This window comes from Drosophila kikkawai, chromosome 2R, assembly GCF_030179895.1.
Source record: "Drosophila kikkawai strain 14028-0561.14 chromosome 2R, DkikHiC1v2, whole genome shotgun sequence".
In the NCBI taxonomy this organism is placed as follows: domain Eukaryota; kingdom Metazoa; phylum Arthropoda; class Insecta; order Diptera; family Drosophilidae; genus Drosophila; species Drosophila kikkawai.
The window spans coordinates 857,078-881,220 of record NC_091729.1 but is presented as its reverse complement, the minus strand read 5'-3'; the positions used below and the strand labels follow the sequence as shown (position 1 = coordinate 881,220).

Sequence of the window (24,143 nt, the reverse complement as noted above, 5' to 3'; positions counted from 1 at the left end):
TTTGCCGAGGTGTGCCCAAAGCCTATGCATTTAAAGCAACGTCTCGGCTTCGATTTCTTTCCGATGCGACAAGCGACTCATCTAATCCGGATTTTCCCCTCGCCCAACCTCCGTGCATGATCCGGTCTGAAATTAACTGTTACAGTTTGCGTCCGAACGAATTACGCATCCTGGGTGCAGCATCGCATGGAATGCCGCACTCCTCTCCCGCAAAAAGGGCCATGTCGCTGGTCCGCGCTGGTCATGTCGTCCAGGTCGCGGATCTCCACTTGGACCGTCTCCCGCATAACCGCCATCTCTAAGTAGATGGATCCAGAGGCTTCTGCATCCTTAGAAGGGGTCCGCCCTAAGCTATCCTCCGTAGTCCTTGCACATTGTTTTTGAGTCCCTGAAGAGAGGGCTCGGTTGTTGCATATCTAGCCAGAAGGCTGGAACTACTAAAAACTACTTGCCTTTGCAAAAAATACCTTGATACTTAAGAACCTCGAAAACCGCGCAAATAGTCTCAAGGTCCATCGAGAAATTTTACGAACAAATATTCCCTATACGCGGCGATTTATAAAACTTTTACGCACTACAAGATAAAAACAAATTTAATTTGCGTGAATACTTGGATGAGGAATTCAGAAACGCATAGTTATCCGGTGCGAATTGAGGGCTTTTTTATTGTTTACCTTTTTTCGAATGGTGTGTCTGTATTCATATCGCAAAAAAAAAAAAATTAAGAAAAATAACATGGAGTAAAATAAATTGTTTGGAAACGATTAAAATCGAAAACGGAAATAATTTAAGTTGTAAATGAATTTAATCGAGTTTACATAGGATAAAACTTATTAGATTAAATCGATTCGGGAAATTTATATCGATATATCGCATTATTGAAAAAATTAATGAATCTATTTTATTTCCAGCTGTAATATAAAGTTGTCATTTTCAAGCTTTTAATAAAGTGGCTAATGAATGAAAACTGCATTACTGCGTCATACAACCATTAGAAACCGTCTTTTACATTACTCTTCGTTCATACAGTCATGGGAAACAGTGTGAACGTTACATTAACGATTCATTATACATGGGCACATTAATCGGCTTTCAATGGTTACTTATTACAAGAACCACCCTGTTTTTCTACAACCTTAATAACTCTTAGATTAGATGCTTCCAATGCAGATTTTAAATCAGTCAATGTTGTTTTTTTTAACACATACTCTATATAAAAAAGTATTTGGCTATGTGCATTACATTTATTTCGGATTTAAAAAATGAATTATACACATATGTTAATTTGGCACCATTTAAGATAAGTAAATATTTATCCGTTGGCGACGCCATTTTGTGCACTCAAAAATTAAATAACTTTTAGATGGAACTTGGTAAAAAAAGGTAATTGTTATTAACTTTATTTTAAAATTTAACCATATATAACCCATAACAAAATAACTTACAATGAATGTTCAGTTATGTGTACAATAAATACATACATATACATTAATTTAAAACTTGTATATGCACATGCATACATACATACATATGTATGTATTAATATTTCATTGAGCTAATATACAAGTTTTATTCATACAATATACATACATTTGTACATAGGTGGATATGTATGCCTTTATACAAATATACAATGAAAATTGTAATTTCATAAACAAATTCTACAATTAGTAATTTTTTTTTTTTTTAGGTATAAGGGTGGACGGACACCTATTAGGTCCAGTGAAAGGCGACGTCCTCAAAGTGTTTCATCTTTATCTGCATTTTCGCCGAGAGTTGTTTTATCCAGATTGGAACCCAGGGATTTTGAACGTCTTCGATTATCTTACAAAGTTCAAATCGACCAAAGAAGATCTAGAAGCTGCCGTGGCATGAACATGGGTCAAAAAATTAGTGGTGGAGTCAAAACAGTTAGTCGTAATGATTCACAGTCTACCTTCAAACCAATAATACCAAGAGAGCTTCAAGCTGATTTTGTTAAACCAGCACGCATTGATATTTTGCTTGATATGCCGCCTGTTTCTAGAGAATTACAACTAAAACATTCATGGAATTCAGAGGATAGGTCTTTAAACATTTTTGTTAAAGACGACGACAAATTAACGTTTCACAGACACCCAGTCGCGCAAAGCACAGATTGTATCCGTGGCAAAGTCGGTCTAACGAAGGGATTGCATATTTGGGAAATTTATTGGCCAACAAGACAGAGGGGAACACATGCTGTTGTTGGTGTATCTACAGCTGACGCGCCCTTACATTCAGTTGGATATCAAAGTTTGGTGGGGTCGACTGAACAAAGTTGGGGATGGGACCTAGGCAGAAATAAATTGTACCATGACTCTAAAAGCTGTGCAGGCGTCACATATCCAGCTATTTTAAAAAACGATGAAGCTTTTTTAGTTCCAGATAAGTTCTTAGTAGCCTTAGATATGGACGAAGGAACACTAAGCTTCATCGTTGACCAGCAATATCTAGGAGTTGCATTTAGAGGGCTCAGAGGTAAAAAACTTTATCCAGTCGTGTCAGCTGTCTGGGGTCACTGTGAAATAACTATGCGCTACGTTGGTGGATTAGATCGTAAGTATAAATGAATTTATCATTATCAAATAATATGAAACCTACTTAATAACTTATGTATAAGTCGAACATTTACGTAAATTACATTTAATTTAATTTGAAGGTTTACATTTGTAACACATTGCCAACAGGTTTGAAATGCAGTTAAGTAGTCTCATTAGAGGTTTGAAAACATCAAAGATTTCAAACATCGATGGTTCATACAAGGAACTAAGTAAGAGATCAATGTTGCGGTTGATAAATAGTACTTTGTCAGTCTTCAGCGAGCACCTGGTCCGAAATCATTGGCCCTGCCTTGCTGAACATGCGATTCGCTCTCACCACCACCACAATGTTATCCGATCAATATATATATATGACTTATAACTTTTATTTTGAAATTTAAAAAATAGAAATTAAAAATTTAATTTTAATAACTTATTAACTGAGCGACCTATTTTAAAGATTGGCATACATAATTCATCTAATTTTCAATATCTTTTGTTTGATAATATATGGCTTTGACTGATGACTTGGGAATTTGCGTTTGAATATAATGCATATGCATAAAATATATAAAAATGTTCAATATATGCAAATATGTAATATAAACACATCAAAATATTTAATAAAAGATATTATTAGGGTGGTAAATAGGTTAAAATATCTCGATGCTTAAAAAAAAATGCAAATTCCAATCACCACATACATCAAACGGAAGGTATTGAAAAGTAGAATAATTATATATGCCAATCTTTAAATAGGTTTTCCCAGTTAAAAAGTAATTGACAATTTTTTTTTTTTAATTTTAAAATAAAAGTTATATGTCAATTTTTACTTTCTCATAACTCTTATTTGCGATCCCTGCTTTTAAGTAGTTATTTATTAGTATAAATGTTAAATAAATAACTGCATAAATTTTGGTTCTTGCACTTTTTACGCTTTTTCTGATTGTAAAAATAAGTGATGGGAAAATTTCATAAGCCATCGATGTTAACCAAAAAAACATCGATGAATTTATGTATCGATGTTGAGTATTCTTTTCCAAACATCGGTAAAACATCGATGCATTGCACATTGCAGTGCGAACAAGTTTGTCAGTTTGCGAGATATCTAAATTAACCTTTACAGATAGTCTTTCGATTGCAACCGCCACAGTCGTCATTAGCTAGAGTGTGCGATCAAACGATCTTCACGTGCTTCCCAAAATAATTGTGAGTTGTAAACTTGTTGTTGTTGCAGAAATCATAACGGAAAGAGCAGATGGAGCTGAAAATGCCATTGTGTGCCCACTTAGGGTTTAGCAGGTCAAACTCTGTCAACTCTGTCAAATACTCAAAATTTTGAATATTTGTTCATTACGGAATCATCAGTAACAATTGGAAATAGCAATCTATCAGTTACAAATGTTCGCAGGTTGCCTTGCTAAGGTCGTAAAACCTAGTGTGGGTAAAATTCCGTAATATCTTCGAGTTTGACAATGTTTCGTGTCCAAAAGGCAAACATTTTCATTTTAGGTACACATTAACCACTGTGAAACAAGGTTGGTGGTGGCCTAATTGAATGTGACTGCTTTTTATGCGTTTGGAAGTAAATAAATTTAAAATATAAAATATTTTGTGCTGGTGACCGCGTGTTAGGTAGAAAGGGAGGCGATCATAATAAACATTGGCTTAGACTTTCTGGAGCGTTTTCTTATTGTGGTATCCCCAATAGGCCTACTCCACATTCAATATGCGTAATTCTCTAGAAAGAACAACCGCCGTCAACAAGTTAAAAGTTCTTTAAAGTTTTTGTTTTCAATATATTCACATTAAGAAATGTTCCAATTGATCAAATTTGAAAAATATCATTATATTCTATATCCCATCAGAATCAAAACAAATTTGAATTCCAGAAAATTATTAAATAGATATGCAAAATAATACAAATAATTGATATATGTAAATACATACGTAATTACATAAATACATATGTATTTACAATTATCTAATTCAATTCACTAATAAATTAATTAAATATTGTTATAAACAAGAAAGGAAGCTAACTTCGGCACGCCGAAGTTATACCCCTGCAGGGTATTATAATTTCAGTCAGAAATTTGCAACGCAGTGAAGGAGACCTTTCCGACCCTATAAAGTATATATATTCTTGATCAGCATCAACAGCCGAATCGCCATGTCCGTCTGTCCGTTTCTACGCAAACTAGTCCCTCAGTTTTAAAGCTATCTGAATGAAACTTTGCATATAGTCTTTTATATACTCTCACTGCTATATATGTCGGAACGGGCCGGATCGGACGACTATATCATATAGCTGCCATACAAATGTTCGAAAAATTTTTAGAAAAAAAATATAACTTGGCTGTTTTTTAACATTTTTGCATGTTTTTTGAGAAATGGCCATTTTATATTATTTCAGAATTTGGGTTTTAATATTTTGAAAATCAGACGACTATATCATATAGCTCATATAGGCCTGGTTCAACCTGATAAATGTCAATCGTTCAGTTTTAACTTTCATATACATACCCACAGCATATTGGAGAAATAGACGTTTCAGCCTTTTTGAATAATAATTCATTGATCTACGTTTTTTGTTAGTTTTAGCACCTGAAAACAAATTTTTGTGCTAATACACATTTTAAGTTAGTAAACATATATTTTAATGTTTATTGTTATTTTTGTTTTAATAATATACAGGCCTGTTCTAGTTTCCACTTCCGCAAAATTGATTCGGATTTCCCTTACCTGTTCTAGTTTTCACTTCCGAAAAATTCTTACGGATTCGCATTTCCCTCTGATAAGTCTCTGTTAATTTGCAGGCGAAAAGTTCGAAAACTTTCCGTGTGCCATTTGGCCGGCGGATTCAAATCCGCAAAATCAGAAATTAATTATTTTAAAATACAATGCGATTATGTATATTACCATAAAATAGATTTTAAAAATGAATAGTCATCATCAGGCATTGGCAATAAGGAAAACCTGTTCGATGATATATTTGACCTTGAATCTGCATTAATATAAATATGTATTTAGGTAATTGTGTAGCAAATTAAAAGCTATATAAAATTTAAATTATATTACCTTAAAATTATATTTAATTAAAATTATATTTACTTTGAAAATAGGCATAAAATGATCTCGAATAACTGATGTCATTTTAAAGCAATTATTGTATTCCTTGGATATAAGTCACAAAATGATTACCATTTCCAAAAACCAATGAATGTAATGTCTCTGGTGGGGGTACCAATGGCGTCAATTTGACTTGGCCGGCATTTTTGAATTTCAATGCCTTGCATTATTCCCAATCTGAGATACGGTTACGCCCACATGGCGCTCCTATATCCTTCTTTGCTCTGAGGTTCAACTAAAAAAAAAATATGTCAAATCGATCTAGCTGTTCTTAAGTTATTTCGTGACCAGGTGAAACTGGTTTCATTTTTTAATAAAAAGATGTACCGGAAAAATTACACATTTTACAACTTCTAAGGTTATGTACCTCAGTAAAATTGATATATGTGCAAATTTTGTTTTCTATATAACTGTCGTTTTAATAGCGATAGTTTTTTTTTAAGTACACACCATTTTTCCCTTATATATGCTAATATTGCTGCATACATTGGGTTTTTATTAGCTCTCAATTTGTAGTACCACTAGCGTAAAAAAGAACACGAAGAACTGCTTTTAATAGAAAGTTGATAAATGTGCAATATGCTTCATTTACGTTTGGAGGGCGACCCGGTCATATTCTAATGGAACAAAGTGATTAAATTTGTGATTTTATTCACTAAAAATTAATTATATTTTATATTGGGCTATTTTTAAAAGAGCTGGGTTAAAAAAACGATACTCCATGATTAAAATCCCACGGAGAACCGAATTAACGGAAGAAGAGCAGATTAGAGTAAAAACTATGGCTGAATGTGGCGTCAAAGTGAGTGTTATTGCTACAACAATTAATACAATAACAAATTTCCTAAAGTCATCGCAAAATTAAGCTCAGAACAACCGCAAAGGTGCAGTTCCTAAGGTTGATGGCAGGACTAAGCGCCACATTAGAGCTTGGAAACTGTAAAAAGTATGAGTTACGCTCAAATTAAAACAGAATTGAAGTTGCCAATAACTAGGCAAAGGGTGCAACAAGTTTGCAGAAGGGACTTGAACCTCAGATTTGAAGCAAAGGTGCTAAAACCCAAGCTATTGCGACGCCATAAAATGGCTGGACTTGACTATTATGAAAAATATTAATTTTGGGACAGCTAATTTCGTAAATTCATCTTTAGTGATGAAAAAAAGTTGAATTTAGACGGGCCTGATGTAAATCAAAAATATTGGCGAGACCCTAGGTATCCCCAGCTAACTTGCCACAGACGCAACCACGGTGGTGGATCTCTAATGGCTTGGGCTGTTTTTAACTTCTTTGGTATCCCCATATGCTTTGTGTCTGTTCTAATGAATGCGCAAATATGCTCGGATCTCTTGGAAAGTGAGCTGGTACCCCTTTCGGAAGAGTTCCATCCCGAGAATATTGTTTTTCAACAGGATAACGCTCCCATACACGTTCACGGTTTCTGGAATACAAACAAAAATTTCCTTGACGCAGTGGCCAGCTATAAGTCCGGACTTAAATCCGATTGAGAATCTTTGGGGCATCCTCTCACATAAAGTTTTCGGCGGTGGAAGGCAATTTGAGAGCCTAAAAGACTTAAAGGAGGCAATAGTAAAGGAATGGGCAAATATTGATATAACCGTCCTCCAAAACTTGGTTAATTCAATGCCGAGGCAGTTGAAATTATTGGAGCAGCTAAAAGGAGACACTATTTCATATTAAAAACACATTTAAGCAATATTACAAATGTATATAATCCTATTTTTGTCAATAACTCATTTTTGCACATATATCAATTTTCTATGAAGACTACTTTTAAATTATTATCTTAATAAGAAACAATGCATTATTAAATATTTTCTAAGCTGATTCATTTTGTACATCTACTATCTATATAAATAAAATAAATTTAAAAATGTCACATGAAGGAGTTACAAAAAAAATAAGAAAAACACGATGCACATATATCAATTTTACTGAGGTATGTTGGTCTGTCTCTTCAGTTACACGTTTAGTACAACTCTTACCCTTTAATTTAAGACTTTAAGAGATCAATAATTTTTTCCTAAGTTATGTCTATTTGAATTTATGTTATTGTCTCAAAGGCTTGATGCAAATGTAAATAACGGCAAAGGGAGAATAAAAATGATTTTAGTTATAGAATTCCCGATGTGATTTACGAGCTTCATCCTGATTAGGTACAAGGTGATGATTTTGTTCTAAAAAATAACGATAATTTTTTTCTAAAAAATTCTACAAATCGATTAAAATTAAAAAGGCATAGCGACATAAGTCCGCCGCCATAAGTTCGCCCAGTACATTTGGTCCGCGAAATTATGGCGTTTTTTTCCGGCGATCTTATGTCGCCGAAAAGCGTCATAAGTACACACATGTATTTTTTTATTTATGTACACACATGTAAAAAATACAAAAAAAAACAAAATTTCAGATTTTTATATGAAAACACTGCTATCTAAACATTGTATTATGAAAATGTTTCTTTGGATTTAAAGTTTTTTTATATGTACATATATTTACAGCTGTGTTCACGGAAATAGCAGTGCCCAACGACCTGCACGTTTAAGATCGGAAAATCCTGTTACAAACACTATTTTCATAAATTTTTTTTTCATAAAAGCTTAGTATATTTAATTATTAACAATACCACAATCATTTAATTTAGGTAACATAAACCCTTTAGAAGATATAGCTAATAACAACAAAAAAGGTCTATATTATGCCGTTCATTGAAATAGCAGTGAAAAACTAAAATTCTTCATACATTTAAAAATATCGTATAAGAAACCTATTTCTTCTTAAATTCGAATTGACTATGATCTAATATTTTGTTAAATAGCCTTTAGAAGCTATCATAGCCTCATACCTGGGTGGCAAGAAGTCCACCAAGTCTTAGCAACGCTTGAGGGGATTATGGTCTCATTCCTCCTGCACAAATCGCCAAAGATGCGGCTTAGAAGTCGGAAACTTCTCTAATACGTAGCCCTTGATGTCCCCCATAAGTTTTCGATCGAATTTATATCCGGGGACTGTGCAGGCCATGGCATTGCATCCACTTTTCCATTAAGAACCCACTCCTTGGCCACCTTGCTGGTATGATTAGGGTCACTGTACTGCTGAAATGCGCAAATTAAGGGGGGATATACATGTAAGCGGTCAAAATTTGGCCATTTTTCGAGAATTTTTTTTATAAGAAATAGTCAAGCAATCGTCGTGAAACTTTGGATATATTTAAAAGAAGAATCAGAAATGATAAAAAAAATTAGTTATAAACAATATTTTACAAAATGGCGGATTTATGGAACATATTCCGTAGCGCCTCGAGCTTTGAGTTGCCGTGCTATGGACACGATAGAGCTCGTAATTCCTGCCCGAAATCCGTAAACTAAATTTTTTTGTATTCATTACATCTGTATCTTCTATTTGAACCTAAAAAACCAAAAGGAAATCAAGACAAAAAAATTAAATTTTGATTTGAAGGAAAAAAAGCCATTTTCAGGTGATCAGTTTTCACTTCCCACCCTCTTAAAAAATAGTAATACTCAGTTTTATAACAACCATGTAGGTTCAAATAGAAGATAATTTCATGCTTATCATAATAATTTTTGATTCACTCCGATATGTTACATAGTTTTTTGTGAATCGTGTCCAGAGCATAGGTAAAAATTCAAGAATTTAAAGCTGAGAAAAAGACGTTTAAAGTTTTTGATGCGCTCACGTTTACACTTGTATACCTTGCGTTCATACTTGATTTGAGGCACTTAGAGTTGGCATTTTATAATGAAACTTATATAGTATATTCTTTAAGTAATAAACTATATTTTAAAGCAAAAAAAAAATTTGGCCCAAAAATTTTGGTTTACATGTATATCCCCCCTTAATGGAATATTTTCCTTAAGATACGGCTGCAAGACAGTTTTTAATATTTGGACATAAACATAATGGTCTTTGATCCCACAGATCATATATACGGGACCTAAAACGTTGTATGAAAAGTATACCCAAACCATGATTTTTAGGCCACCGTGTTTTACTGTCTTCAGCGTATGGTTTGGGGGGCACTATCTATTTGGAGGTCTTGTCTTGTCCTATTCCACCAAATAAAACCAGTTTGGAGTCATTTGTCCAAAGGATATTACGCCATTTGAATTCTGGCAGTTCAAGTGGCTATTGGCGAACTCGGATCTTGCCTTGATATGCCTTTAACCAAGCAGTGACATTTTCCATGGACTTCGCGAATCTAAAATTTATTCAATAAGTCCCCGGCGAATGGTCCCATGACTGATTCCCATGCCAATTCCCGCTCATATATCCCTAGAGGATGCAAAAGGACGAGCTTTGCTAAAGCGAAGTACGCGTCGAGCCAGTACAATTGTGGTTTTGCGAATCGTACCTCGGTTTTTTTGGGTTCGGTTCATATTTTATGACTTATAAACTATTTTAAAAGAACAATTTGAAAGATTTGGAGTCTCTTTACATGTTTTGCCCTTCTTTCTAGGCTAAGTAATCTGATACCTTTCTCTCATGGAGCAGTGAGGTCCTGCGCCCACTAAAATAATTTATTTTGCGTTGTAAAGGTGTATTATAGAATAAACTATAATAACGACCTTAATTAAAGTCATTTTTTACAAAATTAAAAGAAATTTCGGCACTTTTTGCGAAAGAAAATTAAAAACTGCTATTTCAGTGATCGGCCAAAACGAGCTGCATATGTGAAAAATATAAATAAAACATAAAAATAGAGCAAATCTAACGGAATTTTTTCTCGATTCTTATCTTTATGTTCCATTTTACAAAAACAATGTGCAATAGATCAGCTTGCAAAAAGGAATATGTACAAAAAAACGTTTTGAAGTTGTTCCTCTGTCGCACTGCTATTTCAGTGAACACAGCTGTACATATTCATAATACAATGTTGTATTATGACATTTTTTTTTGGATTTAAAGTTTTTTTATATGTACAGCTGTGTTCACTGAAATAGCAGTGCCCCACGACCTGCACTTTTAAGATTGGAAAATCCTGTTACAAACACTATTTTCATAAAAATTTTTTTCATAAAGGCTTAGTGTATTTAATTATTAACAATACCACAATCGGATCATATTTTATGATTTATAAACTATTTTAAAATAAAAATTTGAAAGATTTGGAGTCTCTTAACATGTTTTGCCCGTCTTTCTAGACTAAGTTATCTTATACCTTTCTCTCATGGAGCAGTGAGGTCCTGCGCCCACTAAAATAATTTTTTTTGCGTTGTAATGGTGTATTATAGTATAAGCTATAATAACGACCTTAATTAAACTCAATTTTTACAAAATTAAAAGAAATTTCGGCACTTTTTGCAAAAGAAAATTAAAAATTCCTATTTCAGTGATCGGCCAAAACGAGCTGCATATGTGAAAAATATCAATAAAACATAAAAATAGAGAAAATCTAACGGAATTTTTTCTCGATTCTTATCTTTATGTTCCATTTTACAAAAACAATGTGCAATAAATCAGCTTGCAAATAGGAATATGTACAAAAAAACGTTTTAAAGTTGTTCCTCTGTCGCACTGCTATTTCAGTGAACACAGCTGTATGTACATATGTATATGTATACCAATCTGCAAGGGTATACAAACTTCGGCGTTAGCTTCCTTTCTTGTTCCATTATAATACAAATTCAGTACACTTCAATTCAAAATATTAAACATTATTATTATGCAATGTCATATAATGAATACGGTGCAAATGTTGCATTTCTTTATTTTATTTAGAAAAACTAAGTTCCTATTATCAGAATCTCATTATCACGTATGAATATTTTTTATTTAAGTTCTTATATTTGATAAATAAATGAATACGAAAATATTTAATAATAATGTTTAATATTTTGAAATGAAGTGTACTGAATTTGTATTATAATGGAATAATGGGAAAAAATATGACCACTTTCTGAAATGTTTTTTTGCACGATCGCACAGTAGCGCCTCTCGAACAATTAGCGTTGCAAAAATCGAAAAAGTCATGTTCGCAAAAACGATTTTAAACGATTTTTTTTTGTAGAAGATATGAGCATTCAAAGTTGAACTTTTTTCGTTTTTTGCATCATAGCAAAAAAAAATTGGTAAAATTGTCGAATTTCAGGTAATATTACACAAAAACCATAAAACCAATGGTCATGGTTTTTACTTTAAATTATAGATACATTCATAAACTGTTAATTAATCAAAAAAAAACTGCACTTTGGTTTGGGCTTGTACAGGTTAATCGCTACCTGCCAGGTGTCCATTTTTTTCACCTATTTCTGCCTAAAGTAGTCTATAACTTCTGAAGCCGATGAAAGCCACCGACTGCACTATGTCTACAAGTTACGTGGATCTTTGCTGGACCAGAATTAACTTTCATCGGCTGCGTCGAGCTGCGTCTGCGAAAATGCAAAGACATAAATCAAAACTAGTCAGGGTTAAATATACCAAAATACCGACACAATTTCATACATTCCGGCAGACCCGACCCGCTTTGCTGGGCCCGAACTAATTATAGTTGACCCGGCAAACACTGTTTTGTCATGTATATTATTTGTAGGAAACAATACGGAAACAATGAGCAAGTTACGTGGATCTTTCCTGGACCAGAATTAACCTTCATCGGCTGCGTCGAGCTGCGTCTGCGAAAATGCAACGACATAAACCAAAGTTAATCAACCAAAATACCGACACAGTTTCATACATTCCAAGAAATATACTAACTGTACCGCGTAGCGGTTACACTTTGAATTAAAAAAATTTTTTTTTTCAGTTTTCAAATTATTTTTATTTGAGCAAATACATAAAAATAAACATAAAAAATTAAATTAAATATATTTTTTTAAAATTGTTTTCATTAAAAAAAATATTTTTTTACTTTGATACCCTTTAAAAAGGCGTATTTGTGGGCGTCGTACTTTATGTAGTACATATATACATTTGACTGCAATTACCTGTCCAATGCCTTTTAAATTATTCGATTACCTTATTTGGTTCAAAAGATATGATTTTTGCAACGCTAAATGAGAAAAGGCGCTACTGTGGATCGATGCATTTGACCAGTACTAATTGTATTATAAAAGGCAAGCTTTGGTTAATTGTCACATTTAAATTATTTGCAGAAAACGATGCATCGCAAACGGTACAGAAAACATAAGTCTTGTTTGACTTCAGCCTGAAAAACTAGAACCACAATAAAATACTGTTGCTTTCCATTTATATCAAAGAGAAAATGTTGTAAAAAACATTTCGTTTGTTTTGCATGAAAAAAAAATAAAATTCAAATTCACTTAAAAATACCATAAAATACAAAAATTTTAGTTTTCTGGCCGATATAAGTTAACTACAAACGAATTCGCAAACGAATTCACAAATGAAGTTGACACGCGCATCCGGCCTTGCACAAGCCAATAAAAGTGCAAGGGCAACTTCCCGGCTTAGGTCGATAGCACCCAGTAAGTGCTGACCGCAGCGTCTGCCCCACTTCCCGGTGCAGCAAAGACAAGTGCAAAGCTCCGACGTCGGCAGAGGCAGCGACTAAGTTAGGGGTATAAATACACCATAAATTGTAAACATAATTAAGTTTGATTATTTTGTTCAATAAAACCGGACCAAGTGTCCGAAGTAATATATTTTTTTTTAAATAAACTACCCGTGAGTTTATAACTTATATAAGTAATGCATGTATGTACATACATGTTCATACATACATACATACATACGTACATCCAAACCGCGAAATGATGTCATTTTTTCTGTGGCGAAGTAATTTTTGAACGCCATAATTTCGCGCGAACTTATGACGCTTTTCGGCGTCATAAGATCGCGGCTGGCGAAATAATGTCGTTTTTTCTGTGGCGAACTTATGGCGCTTTTAAGCGTCATAAGATCGCGTGAAATTATGTCGTTTTAAAACGGCGAACTTATGGCGGCGGACTTATGTCGTTACCCCATTAAAAACGGAAATAGTTAAAATTATATACGGATTTACATAATTGATTTACATTTTAATTATCGATTATTATATATTAAATATATGATTTTTGCTGCTTTTACCTCTTATGACATCAATAAAATTTAATGTCAAATTCGGGATTCCACAAATTATATTTGATAAATTCGGCACGCCGAAGTTTAAATACACTTGCGGTTTGCAAGAGAGAGATATATAAAATACTAGAGGACCCGGCGAACTTTGCCTCGCCCCAATTTCACGACTTCATATAACCCCAGAGTAATAATAAAGAGCGATGTGATAAACAATATTTTTTGTTTTGTTATCCAGTGCAACAATAAATAATGATGACGGCTTTCCCCACACGCGAACAGGCTACGTATGACTGCCCATGTGGAAAACATTGATATTCCAGATTTATCCCGCAGACTTCTAACGATTGGCCTTGCGATTTATTGATTGTCATCGCAAATGCCAATCGAACTGGCAGTAGCGCGTGTCCTTCAGTAGCGATGCCGTCACGCAAGTGAATGTACTCGTCTGACCGCAACTTCGACTGATTAAAACGAATGAAATTGAGACGTTCCGTTTTTACTTTGACGTACATGTCGACACAGTACTGTTGAAACAAACGGCGGTATCTTAACAGATGATTGTCAACATCTAGTCGAATCATCAATCGATACGCATAAAAATTCAGAGTTGACCTTCTTATTCGTTCTTCTTCTAGAATTTGAATTCAAACTTAGTTGTAGAATCAAAAAGAACTGTTGACTTGTAAACAAACCTGTCGTTGGATTGACCATCTTTATGTTGAAGTGATACCCATCTTCTCCACGACAGAACATCAACGGGTATTGAAGAGCATCATATGACCGATGAGTCTCATAAACTCGCTGGGCTTGGCCATTATCCCGACGCTTAAAACCAATCACCACTGCGACTTCATTGATACTGGAAGCTTTAAATTGTCTTGCATGGCTACCAATGGGTTTTTTGTCAGCGCTGATAATGATTTTGTGTTCGTCATAATGCATTATATCCAATGCGGTTTTGAACAATCTGACCAATTCATTATGCTCACGGAAAAGATTTTGCAATTATTCGATAATTTTACGTTTAGTTGCAGTAAAAATTGCACAGCGGTGATTTAGTTCATCTTTATTTTGTGGTGATAACAAAGCGCCCGGTCGGTAGTGAATTTGCCCTGGAATCTGAATGTTGGAATGCAATTTCGAAAAAATGTGAGTTGTTCATTTTGATAATAAAGAGACGCCATTACCTTATAACTTGGATTGTAGCCTGATTGATGAAAAACCTCGAATCCAAATGACGTAATTGGGCTGAATTTCCATATAGTAGCGAATACAATGTCTCTGGTGGATGAGCCAAAACGGGCAATTTAATTTTGCCACCTGCACAGCATAAACCGAGGGTTTCCAACCGAAACTTCAGTGCATTACAATGCTGACATACGACAGACAATAAACCAATAACAACGCAGCTATGATCTTTGTCGGGTGTTTCAGAATTCAAGTTTTCATTCGGGGTTCGTCTTCCTCTATTATTTTGTCTGGCTTGAGGTGGTCTTTGTGCAGCGCGAAGTTGTGCCATTTGGGCACGTATCGATGCATTTATTTCTGTACGTTCCTTTTTCCGTCCGACTATTACGGAAATTCTGATTACTTATTGCATTACGTGAACGCCGTCCAAGACTTGATCGTCAAACAGCAGGCATTACTTCCAATTGTTTAAGCTCACTTTGGTAATGCTTCGTTAACTCGATTTTTTTTGTTTAAATATTTTTTTACCGATTTCAGTGATACACAATTTCAACGCAGCTATGATCTTTGTAGGGTGTTTCAGAATTTTACATACAACCGTGTTTACATCTGTTGAACCGCCAGCGACTTTTCCGGAAGGTTTTCCAACATTTTCTTATGTAATAACCTTCTTCTGGCAATTACAAACAACTGAAAAAAACATTTGAGCCAAATCGGCCAGCCGTTCTCTTGTGATGCCATTAGTAACATTTTTTGTCTCCATTTTTATACCCTTGCAGGGTATTATAATTTCAGTCAGAAGTTTGCAACGCAGTAAAGGAGACGTTTCCGACCCTATAAAGTATATATATTCTTGATCAGCATCAACAGCCGAGTCGATCTAGCCATGTCCGTCTGTCCGTCTGTCCGTCCGTCTGTCCGTCCGTCTGTCCGTCTGTCCGTTTCTACGCAAACTAGTCCCTCAGTTTTAAAGCTATCTGAATGAAACTTTGCATATAGTCTTCTATACGACTATATGATATAGCTGCCATAGGAACGATCGAGAAATAAATAGAAAAACAAATTTTAGCTTCGTTGTTTTTCAACGTATGTTTATCTACTCTGATATATAAGCTTTTTTTATTATTCTAGAATTTTGGTATAAATTTCATAAAAATCGGGCAACTATATCATATAGCTGCCATAGAAGCGATCGGTAAATGTATCAATATGTAAACCTGGGAATGTAAAACTGTAACTGTCAAACTGTAAACATAATAAGTATAGGTAAAATGTAATGAAACTCTTTTTTGTGAGTGTTTTCAGCATTTAAATCTATACTATGAACATCAAAACCAATCTGCAAGGGTATACAAACTTCGGCGTGCCGAAGTTAGCTTCCTTTCTTGTTATATGTATATATAGATTGAATCTTTGTTTTGTGTTTTCAGCATATAAATTTATAATGTTTATAGATATTTAAATTTAAAATATATTTTTATACGATTAAACTTTTTTTTTATTTTATCAAAATCAACATATATATATACAGCTGTGTTCACGGAAATAGCAGTGCCCCACGACCTGCATGTTTAAGATTGGAAAATACTATTACAAACACTATTTTCATAAAATTTTTTTTCATAAAGGCTTAGTGTATTTAATTATTAACAATACCACAATCATTTAATTTAGGTAACATAAACCTTATAGAAGATATAGCTAATAACAACAAAAAAGGTCTATATTATGCCGATCATTGAAATAGCAGTGGAAAACTAAAATTCTTCATACATTTAAAAATATCGTATAAGAAACCTATTTCTTCTTAAATTCTAATTGACTATGATCTAATATTTTGTTAAATAGCCTTTAGAAGCTATCATAGCCTCATACCTGGGTGGCAAGGAGTCCACCAAGTCTTAGCAACGCTTGAGGGGAATATGGCCTCATTCCTTCTGCACAAATTGCCAAAGCTGTGGCCTAGAAGTCGGAAACTTCTTTAATACGTAGCCCTTGATGTCCCCCATAAGTTTTCGATCGGATTTATATCCGGGGACTGTGCAGGCAATGGCATTGCATCCACTTTTTCATTAAGAACCCACTCCTTGGCCACCTTGATGGTATGATTAGGGTCACTGTACTGCTAAAACGTCCAAATTAATGGCATATTTTCCTCAGTATACGGCTGCAAGACAGTTTTTAATATTTAGACATAAACATAATGGTTTTTGATCCCACCGATCATATATACGGGACCTACAACGTTGTATGAAAAGTATACCCAAACCATGATTTTTAGGCCACCATGTTTTACTGTCTTCAGCGTATGGTTTGGGTGGTACTTTGTATTTGGAGGTCGACGGACATATTGTCTTGTCCTATTCCACCAAATAAAACCAGTTTGGAGTCATTTGTCCAAAGAATATTACGCCATTTTAATAGTGGCAGTTCAAGTGGCTATTGGCGAACTCGGATCTGGCCTTGATATGCCTGTAACCAAGCAGTGACATTTTCCATGGACTTCGCGAATCTAAAATTTATTCAATAAGTCCCCGGCGAATGGTCCCATGACTGATTCCCATGCCAATTCCCGCTCATATATCCCTAGAGGATGCAAAAGGACGAGCTTTGCTGAAGCGAAGTACGCGTCGAGCCTGTACAACTGTGGTTTTGCGAATCGTACCTCGGTTTTTTTGGGTTCGGTTCATATTTTATGATTTATAAACTATTCTAAAATAACAATTTGAAAGATTTGGAGTCTCTTTACATGTTTTGCCCTTCTTTCTAGGCTAAGTAATCTGATACCTTTCTCTCATGGAGCAGTGAGGTCCTGCGCCCACAAAAATAATTTTTTTTGCGTTGTAAAGGTGTATTATAGTATAAACTATAATAACGACCGTAATTAAACTCATTTTTTACAAAATTAAAAGAAATTTCGGCACTTTTTGCGAAAGAAAATTAAATACTGCTATTTCAGTGATCGGCCAAAACGAGCTGCATATGTGAAAAAATATCAATAAAACATAAAAATAGAGCAAATCTAACGGAATTTTTTCTCGATTCTTATCTTTATGTTCCATTTTACAAAAACAATGTGCAATAGATCAGCTTGCAAAAAGGAATATGTACAAAAAAACGTTTTGAAGTTGTTCCTCTGTCGCACTGCTATTTCAGTGAACACAGCTGTATATATATATATGCTATGTATAAAAATACAACTTTTATATATTAATATATTAAAAATTTTGTGAAAGGAAAGTCCACATTCATAAAACGCTAAGTTTTTCGATTTTTCCTCCGAAGATAAGATCGTTCCTCTGTCCATATTGTGTGTCAAAATGAAGAAAATAATTTAATTGAACAGCAAAACTAAAATGCTATGCTGAGCAAATTAGGAACGATAAAAAAAAATATATGGAGAACGCTAATGTAATGATGCAAAATACGTCCCGGATTTTGGACCGAGTTAAGGGGGGACATCTGAGTAACTGGCAAAAAAAAAGCCCATTTTCTAGAATTTTAAATTTTAAAGTAGGTTTGATAATGTTAGATGTGAACTACAAAATAAATTTTTTTGTTAATAAATCGAAAACAAAATGGCGGCTGTGCAGCATGTCTTCGTAGGCCCTATTTTTTTGAAAGGGGTCCATGGCCGAAAACCTAACGTCCTTAGTTTTTGATCTAGAACAAAAAATCAAATTTTGTTAGTTTCTATATCTCAACCGCTATCGACGTACGTAGGATTTTTTCGATATTTTGATTTTTTGCAAAATGGTGAGTGATTAAATAAAATGTTAAATTTTCATGAAAAAAAAACGTCACAAAATTGTTGATAAAAAAAAGTAAGCAAAAAAAAAAAAAAAAAATCCTACGTACGTCGATAGCCATAGGTATTTTGGATATACTGTCAAAATTTCAGATCGATCGGTTAAGATTTGTTCAAGTTTTGTTTTCGGCCAACTCAAAAAAAGTGGTTTTGAGAAAAACGCGTTTAAAGTTTTAAAATCGTATATGATTACATGTGAGGCATCGCCGCAGAATGGAAAATTTCGACACTTAGAAACTTTTGCCGGACTCTATCTTTTGATATGTTATTTTTAAGACCCTAAAGTATTTTTTAAGCAAAAAAAAAAATTTTTCGATTTTTAAAAAAAGTTACTCAGATGTCCCCCCTTAAGTACAAAATACATTTTTTTGGAATAAATCGAAAACAAAACGGCGGCTGTGCAGCATTTCTTCGTAGGCCCATTTTTGTTGAAGGGGGTCCATGGCCGGAAACCTAACGTCCTTAATTTTAGATCTAGAACAAACAATCAAATTTTGTTAGATTCTATATCTCAACCGCTATCGACACACGTAGGATTTTTTCGATATTTTGATTTTTTGCAAAATGGTGAGTGATTAAAAAAAATTTTCAATTTTCATGAGAAAAAAAGTCACAAAATTGTTGATAAAAAATAAGTAAGCAAAAATAAAAAAAAAACAAGAAAGGAAGCTAACTTCGGCACGCCGAAGTTTGTATACCCTTGCAGATTGGTTTCGATGTTTATATTATTGATTTAAATGCTGAAAACACTCACAAAACAGAGTTTCCTTACTTTTTACCTATGCTTATTATGTTTACAGTTTGACAGTTACAGTTTTACATTCCCAGCTTTATATATTTTATACATTTACCGATCGCTTCTATGGCAGCTATAAGATATAGTTGTCCGATTTTTATGAAATTTATACCAAAATTCTAGAATAATAGAAAAAGCTTATATCTCAGAGTAAATAAAATGCGTTAAAAAACAACGAAGCTATAATTTAATTTCTATTAATTTCCCGATCGTTCCTATGGCAGCTATATAATATAGTCGTCTGATTTTCAAAAAATTTTTACCAAAATTCTGAAATAATATGAAATAGACATATCTAAGAAATTATGCAAAAATGTTTAAAAACAGCAAAGTTATAATTATTTTTTTAAAAATTAATCGAACATTTGTATGGCAGCTATATGATATAGTCGTCCGATCCGGCCCGTTCCGACGTATATAGCAGTGAGAGTATATAGAAGACTATATGCAAAGTTTCATTCAGATAGCTTTAAAACTGAGGGACTAGTTTGCGTAGAAACGGACAGGTGGACAGACGGACAGACGGACAGACGGACATGGCTAGATCGACTCGGCTGTTGATGCTGATCAAGAATATATGGGCATTTCCATAATGTCGCACGCGACATTCGTACGCATTCAAATCAAAAAAAAAGTATGGTACATTTAATTTTTTTTATTTTTATAAATGTTAACTTATAGCTCTTGCTTAGGACTATAATTGGTGCAAATGTTGATTTTGAGAGTTTGCTCAATTTTAAGAAAATTAAAAAAAAATGAAGGATTCGCACGCGACAAAAACAGAAGTCACTTTCGCGGCGAGCTGTTTAAACACTGATTTCAACGAAACGGCAGGGAATATTTTAATGAAACAAATTTTAAAATATGATGCAATAATGTCACTTTCATATGCTTTAATTTACAAGCAAAAATATAGCGTAGTTTATTTTTTACTTAATTTTAATCATATTCGCACGCGACATATTTTTTCATCATACTTTGCATGTTATTTTTACTATTATAAGTAAATTGGAAGAGCATATATCTATTTTATTTCGACTTTTTGCATTCTTCTAGGGATGTTAGTAAACAACAGTCAAAGCATAATGCCTCGGTTTGGATGTAATTAACAAAAGAAAACAGGTCCATTTTTATGATGTTTTTCATCAAAATAATGAAAAATCGTGTTTGCGCGAATATGCATTCGAATATTTCGAAATTTGTTTTAGAATATGATATAGCCCTTCAAATTTAATCAATTGGCCTTTTCCAATTGGAAAAAAAAATTTTTAGAGAAGTTTTAGTGTTTTGGCCGCGGTTGACCTTTCTGTGGAAATGCCCATATATACTTTATAGGGTCGGAAACGTCTCCTTCACAGCGTTGCAAACTTCTGACTGAAATTATAATACCCTGCAAGGGTATAACAAAGGTATTATGGATATACTGTCAAAATTTCAGATCGATCGGTTAAGATTTGTTCGAGTTAGGTTTCCGGCCAACTCAAAAAAAGTGGTTTTGAGAAATACGCGTTTAAAGTTTTAAAATCGTATATATTTACATGAGAGGCATCGCCGCAGAATGGAAAAATTTCGACACTTAGACACATTTGCCGGACTCTATCTTTTGGTATGTTATTTTTTAGACCCTAAAAAATTTTTTAAGCAAAAAAAATTTTTTAAGCAAAAAAAATTTTTTAAGCAAAAAAAATTTTTTTCGATTTTTAAAAAAAGTTACTCAGATGTCCCCCCTTAATATTAAAAGTATAACAGTCAATTTTAAATGCTTCATTCTATTCTCAATGAGAAAAAAACCATTGACTTATAAATAGCAAAACCGCAAAGAGCGAAAAGGAAAAAGATTTTAGAACACAATGCATCAGTAAACGCGGCATACTGGGGGGGCTCCACACGAAAAATCCATATTCTAAGATGGGACAAACTAATAAAGTACATAAAAATTTTGTAACATAGGGGTCAATTGAATTCCATTGACCACCCTCCAAGTATACCACGGACTTTATGCATGAAAAATGATTGATAAAGTCAAGTTTAGGATCCAGGCGGACGCCTAAGGATCAACTATAGTGATTCTTTCTAAAGTACAACAGTTCAGCGTATAAGTATCAAGCTTGGAAGTTTAAGATTAATAAGTTTTCGTGACATTATGTTTGGATATTATCAAAATCTGTTTGTAAATCCGACTTGCAATCAGCGTCCTTGCATTGCACGCAAAGCTTGGCGTCGCACAGTAGCGCCTTTTCTCATTTAGCGTTGCAAAAATCATATCTTTTGAACCAAATAAGGTAATCGAATAATTTAAACGGCATTGGACAGGTAATTCTTGTAAAATATATATATGTACTGCATGAAGTACCACGCCCACAAATACGCCTTTTTAAAGGGTATCAAAGTGAAAAAATAATTTTTTTTCAATGAAAACAATTTTTAAACAAAAATTTTTATTTAATTTTTTATGTTTATTTTTATGTATTTGCTCAAATAAAAATAATTTGAAAACTGAAAAAAAATTTTTTTTTTTAATTCGAAGTGTAACCGCCACGCGCTACAGTTAGTATATTTCTTGAAATGTATGAAATTGTGTCGGTATTTTGGTATATTTTACCCTGAGTTGTTTTGGTTTTTTGCGTTGCATTTCCGCAGACGCAGCTCGACGCAGCCGATGAAAGTTAATTCTGATCCAGGAAAGATCCACGGAACTTGTAGTCATAGTGTAGTCAGTGGCCGGCATTGGCGTCAAAAGATATAGACTACTTTAGGCAGAAAAAGGTGAAAAAAATTGACACCTGGCAGGTAGCGATTTACCTGTAGAAGCCCAAACCAAAGTGTCGTTTTTTTTAAGTTCTTTAATAGTTTATGAATGTATCTATCATTTAAAGTAAAAACCATGACCATTGGTTTTATGGTTTTTTTTGTAATATTACCTGAAAGTCGACCAATTTACACATTTTTTTTTGTATGATGCAAAAAACGAAACAAAGTTCAACTTTAAATGCTCATAACTTCTACAAAAAAAATCTTAAAATTGATTTTATTGCAGATTCTGAATCCTTGTTAAATTTCCTGTCGAATAAGTATGGTTAAAATCGTTTTTGCGAACATGACTTTTTTGATTTTTGCAACGCTAATTGTTCGAGAGGCGCTACTGTGCGTCGTCAGCGTTTATATGTACGTCGTTAATAAATAATGTAAACAGTTAGGTTTTTGAGAATATTAAACTTTTGCCGCACATACATTTGTGTTGGCAACTAATGGGCGTTGATCAACATTTTCGTAGTATTATTTGCCTTGTTTTTGGGTGTCTAGCAATTTTTAGCATTTGTTAGTTGCTGCAAATTTGATGTGTTTAATTTAAAATTAAATTAAAATTTAAAATAAAATAATTCAGAATAATAAAATATTTTAAGCCCTAGGAACCGGGTATCTCACAGTCGGACATACTCGACTTTGTTTCTTTCTGCTTTTTAAGCACAATTATAAATAAAATATATAATACATTTTTTTCTACCATTTAAGCCGAACCTTTGCCGCTAATGGATCTGTGCCGAAGAACAATTCGACAAAAAATTGGTCGTGCGCACTTGGAGGAACGTATACAACAGCTTCAGCTTCCACAATCGATGAAAACTTATTTGTTGTATAAAAATCGGAGATAATACTTTGATTTGGATGAATACACCTATTTTTATGTTTGCTGTATGTGATGAAAGCAGTAAAAACTAAATGTGTTAGCTTATAATAGTCTTAGATCAATGTTAGTTTGTCATCCCTCTCTAATGGAAAAGAAATATTAGTTATAAAGGAATATTGTGTATTAAGATGCATGAAAAAAACAGTATATACATATATAGTATGACATCTCATTTTGCATTAAATTAGTTGGAGAATTGTTTTATCTCAAACAATACGACACGAAAAACACTCACCTCGTGGTATATTCAATAAAACCACAATTGTAAAAAATAAATTGAGAACTAATAGCTAAAACGAAAGTTCTTTTAGTAATACACAAGTATATTTAGTAATGATAAGCTTTATCATTAAAATGCTCGAAAGTGTGTGATTGGATAACATTAGGTTCTTTTTGCCTATTTTGAGAAAATTATAGTAGTTAATGGCAATACAATGTATCAAATTGATTCTTTTATTTCTCAGAATTGTGTAGAAAAAAATGGTTAATGAGAAACCTAGCTCGCTTGTACTAAAAATATTTTAAAAATTTTTTCAAATAACTCCTGTCGGTTTAATGACGCTTCTATTCGATCGCATGCCGAACTTTAAAACACTTTTATAAATAGGCGAGTTCACTTTTAACATATGTACTTATAAAGCATTTAAGATTGTCTTCTAAGGTAATTATAATACTTCACATTTAATAAAAAGACTTAATGTAACATACACAATTGGGATTATTTCGGAGGGGAGCTGCATTAACCCGAGGTAACACAAGACAATTCAAAACAATAAAATCTTACGCGACAAGCGTCTAATGTAATTATTGACTCAAATTAAAATGGGTAATACACCTCGCAAACGCAAAGTGCAGACTTGCGGGACAGCGAACAAAGGGAAATAGATGCGTTGGATGCCTATCAAGGTAATGGA

The 24,143-nt window shown here is 33.6% G+C and overlaps 1 protein-coding gene across 2 annotated transcripts in view; it reads left to right on the top strand.

Annotated features, from left to right (window-relative positions):
- gus (splA/ryanodine receptor domain and SOCS box containing gustavus) overlaps positions 1-23,941 on the top strand; it is a 45,157-nt gene extending 21,216 nt beyond the window's left edge. Inside the window, exons 1-3 of one of the 2 annotated variants that reach the window (XM_041774658.2) lie at positions 1,140-1,383; positions 1,691-2,577; positions 23,055-23,941. In XM_041774658.2, the coding sequence (XP_041630592.1) occupies positions 1,364-1,383; positions 1,691-2,577; positions 23,055-23,194 (1,047 nt within the window). In that variant the 5' untranslated portion in view covers positions 1,140-1,363 and the 3' untranslated portion in view covers positions 23,195-23,941. Of the gene's footprint in view, positions 1-1,139; positions 1,384-1,690; positions 2,578-23,054 lie in introns of those variants that run through there. The other variant, XM_041774659.2, reaches the window with a different exon arrangement.
- The last annotated feature ends 202 nt before the right edge of the window (positions 23,942-24,143 follow it).